Below are 3,756 nucleotides of genomic sequence, written 5' to 3' on the forward strand. Positions count from 1 at the left end.
GTGATAAGCAACGTCTCGTCTTCCTCCTCTATAGGATCCTTTCCGAAGCAACAAACATAGGTTGCATCGAGTGCCTTCTCAACTCTAATCTCCATTGGAATAGCTGGAGGTGCAGCCTTCAGCTTTGCACGTCTCTGAAAGTTTAAAGATTGGTGTTTCTTTAGTTGTTAGAGTAATGTTACATAGATGGAGCTTTTAGAACCATCGAAAATAAGCACCATGCATGGATGTAGAGCATTAAAACACAAGCAAACAACATCTAACATAAATCTTGGAGCTGAATTTCGTTTTCTCATGCTTTCAAATTGAGAACATATTGCACTTCTTACAACACAACCCGCGTTAATGCAGGGTTCTGGAGAGTGCCGCACCCAAAGGGTGTAATGTACGCAACCTAACTTGATAATTATATCGGTGGTTGTTTCCACGGCTAGAACTTGTGACGTTGAGATTACACCGAGACAACTCAACCGTTGCTTCAAGGCTCCCCTTTCTCTTAAAACACAACATGAATGATCATATATCTGAGAAGATCCCATTTTATGTCTAATTTGTCATTAGAGGGTTACCTAGGGATCTAGGAGAGTAGCAGGCATAGAGCACAGTTTGGTAACAACCAAGTCTCATCTCACTAGTGGAGTTAGTTACATGGATCATATAGCACTGTAAAGCACAATTCTTAAAGTTGTGTATAAATTATCATCTTCCATATCTGGTGGAAAATCTTCGGATCATCCTTAAAAGTCTCAAATTAGCAACTTTATCATGTCAGTACAGTTGGTACAGGGCAGCTTGTATTATGGATAACTAACGAGCTATTGTTGCCGCAGTGTGGCAACCAAAAACAAATGAATACCTATTTGCCTTGAAGAGAAGGCAAATAAATGTTTAATATGCAAGGCCTCAGTGTGACAATTTTGCAGATAATATAAAATGAAATTGATACATAATACACACTGAATGACTGTTACAGTTATAAGAAAGGTGTATGTTTTTTCAGTATTTGCTAGTATGCAATTTGTTAAGACAAGCTTTCGAGGCACATGGTCGACACATAAGTCGCAATAAGACAGAGCATATAGAGTGTAAGTTTAGCAAGCCATGAGGAATTCAAACAGAGAAATGAAAATTGGAGAAAATACTATACCATCAGTTAAGAGATTTAAATATTTTGGTTGTATTATTCAAGACAATGGAGAAACAGAGGGAGATACAATACTAGGATACAAGAGGATAGATCAAAGTGGCGGAGTGCTCCAAAATACATTTAAAGCTAAACAATAAATGTTATTACACTACCATTAGATCAACTATGATGAATAGAGTGTTGGTTGGTAAAGAGTGAACACGAACATAAGTTTAGAGTGACTTAGATGAATATGCTTTGACGGATGAGCTATCATACTTGAATAGACATAATAAGGAATGAGGACCCAATAAAGAAAGTTGGAGTGACACCTATTAAAGAGATGGTGGAACCTCCTCTTAACTGATTTGAACATGTTAAGCGAAGACAAGGAGAGAACTCGGTGAAGAGGGGAGATCAGATGGGAGACAGCGGTGATTAAGGGCAAAGGAGACTAAAAAAGACCGTGAAAAGGTGATCAAAAGAGACAATGTATGAAAGGGCTAGTTCAAATATGATTCATGATAGGGTGCAATAATATCGCTTGATTCCTGTAGCTAACCCCACTTAGCGGAACAAGGCTTGTTCTTGCTGATTGCAAGCGTTTTTGTCTTTGCCTTGACAAGGATTAAGCGGTGTTTAGCCAAGTCTTTTTCCATTGAGGTATATACTATTGAGATGAAAATTTGAAAATTTTCTTATCACTAAAAAATTATTTAGGAAAGACCGAAGAGAACAATGCAGAACATATATCATAATGTCCTCCCACAGACAAGAACAATGACAAGCCTGCAGAAACCTTTGAAGCACCATTTTCAACCATTCTTCTGAGCCAAATTGTTTACCATTTAGACTGATTCGGTCAGTTAATATAAACTGATACAACTCCCCTTCAAATGCAAAGTAGCATTAAGCAAGAGTCCCATTTATAATCAAACATTTGTAGCGGCTGATTTTGTGATTTACAGGAAGCATTTTTATCAAATATGAACATAGTAAAACTTGTAAGATACAAAGATAGAAGAAGGAACCAACCTCTCTTGCTTCATTCATCAAGGCAATAAAATTCTGCTCCTCAAATTCAATGTCATTTGAGATCCGCAGCCTCGCCACTCCTTCCAAAATCTCCTCAGTTTTCAGAAGACCAGCACCAACCGCAGCTAGCCAACAGCACAACAGAACATAAAGAGGATCCCCTGCCTAAATACAAAAAGATAACTAAACAACCCATTACCAATATTCATCAACATAAAATGTAAGACAGAGTTTTGAGCATGAAAACCACTTCCACTAAATTACAGCTCTTAAACCCAAGACTGAAATTTGAACGAAAGGGTTAAACACTTCATCACTAACCTTTTATCCATTATAAGGTTACAAAGTTTGAGTTTTGTCGAATTATACAACCCAAGATTCAATTTTGATTATGTGGGGTGGTTGGAAAAAAAAAAAAACTAAATGGATTCAAAATTGATTACCCGTCCTCTTCGAGTCTGGAACTCATAGAAAGCTCTGGAATCATTGATGGAGCACTTCTTGCCAACCCTTCTTCTGAACTCAGCAAAATCAATGATGTCACTTCCAACGCCACCTTCATCGCTGAGAATCCTAGCTATGAGTCCAACCACAGGCAAAGAACCAATGACCTTGTTGGCGAAACCGGAAATGGAGTTCTGGTTCTCCATGTAAGCTCTAATGGAAAGTTTCCTAACTCTAGAGGTTGAGGAGGTTTGCCTTGTGGAGTGAACATGATGATGAAGAAAAAGCAGAGAAGAAGAAGAGAGTTTAGAAGAAGAGAGGTTATAGAGATGAAATGTGAGATTGGTGTGAAGAGATGAAGATGATGAAGAGAGTGGTAAAGTGGACTTAAAAACAAGCATGATGGTCGTTCGTTGAACTTCGTTTCTTGGCCTCTCGTTTTTATATGTTATCAGGGAACTTTGATTCTATGCCACGAGGGGATTTTGCATTAGGAAATTGTTTTGTTTAATTTGTCTAGAAATAGAGATAATAGAGTAAAATGAAACTCATTTTTTTATTTTGAATTACATGAATAAATGTTAGACATGAAGCTCGGAACATGACACTCACGAACACTTGTTCAATATGTTGTGTGTCTTAATAAAAAATAAAAAAGTTTTCTCTAAACACACATACATACACTTAAATATTATCACGTATTTACATTCTAATCTTATAAAGATTTTGTTTAGTTTGTCTAAAAATAGTCAAATAAAAATAGACTAAAAAATGAAACTCATTTTTTTATTTTGAATTATATGAATAAATGTTAGACATCATAAAAAATTCTTTGGGTTTATTTCGAACACTTAAAGAGTGATGTTCTTTCAAGTTTTTTTAAACAATTTATTCTAGTATTATTTTTTGGCATGCTGATTAAGAGACATTTATGCATTAAGATTGTGTTTAGTTCTGAAAATAGTATAAGATAAGACACTAAAAATAAAATATAATAAACAAAATATAAAAATTAGTATTTTTATATTTTATTTGATAATAAATTAGAATAAATTATAAAAATTTAATTTATTTTTATTTTTTATTTAAAAAATTAAAAAAATATAATATTAAAAAATTAATAAAATTAATAAAAAATATAAAAAATAAAT

At 34.6% G+C, this 3,756-nt stretch overlaps 2 protein-coding genes across 2 annotated transcripts in view; both read right to left on the reverse strand.

Annotated features, from left to right (window-relative positions):
• The window catches only part of LOC127747690 (photosystem I assembly factor PSA3, chloroplastic), a gene marked incomplete in the record, with an annotated part of 817 nt that extends 278 nt beyond the window's left edge, over positions 1-539 (reverse strand). Inside the window, 2 exon segments of the mRNA XM_052261848.1 lie at positions 1-134; positions 390-539. Coding sequence (XP_052117808.1) covers positions 1-134; positions 390-539 — 284 coding nt within the window.
• A 1,622-nt stretch (positions 540-2,161) lies between these two features.
• LOC107490787 (photosystem I assembly factor PSA3, chloroplastic) lies at positions 2,162-3,075 on the reverse strand (the record flags this gene model as incomplete). Its single annotated transcript, XM_016111592.3, is given in 2 exon segments — positions 2,162-2,326; positions 2,605-3,075. Coding segments are annotated over 2 exon segments (567 nt in total), but the record flags the coding sequence as incomplete, so codon positions are not given.
• Between the last annotated feature and the right edge of the window lie 681 nt (positions 3,076-3,756).

The sequence above is a fragment of the Arachis duranensis genome, chromosome 5 (assembly GCF_000817695.3).
Source record: "Arachis duranensis cultivar V14167 chromosome 5, aradu.V14167.gnm2.J7QH, whole genome shotgun sequence".
Classification (NCBI taxonomy): domain Eukaryota; kingdom Viridiplantae; phylum Streptophyta; class Magnoliopsida; order Fabales; family Fabaceae; genus Arachis; species Arachis duranensis.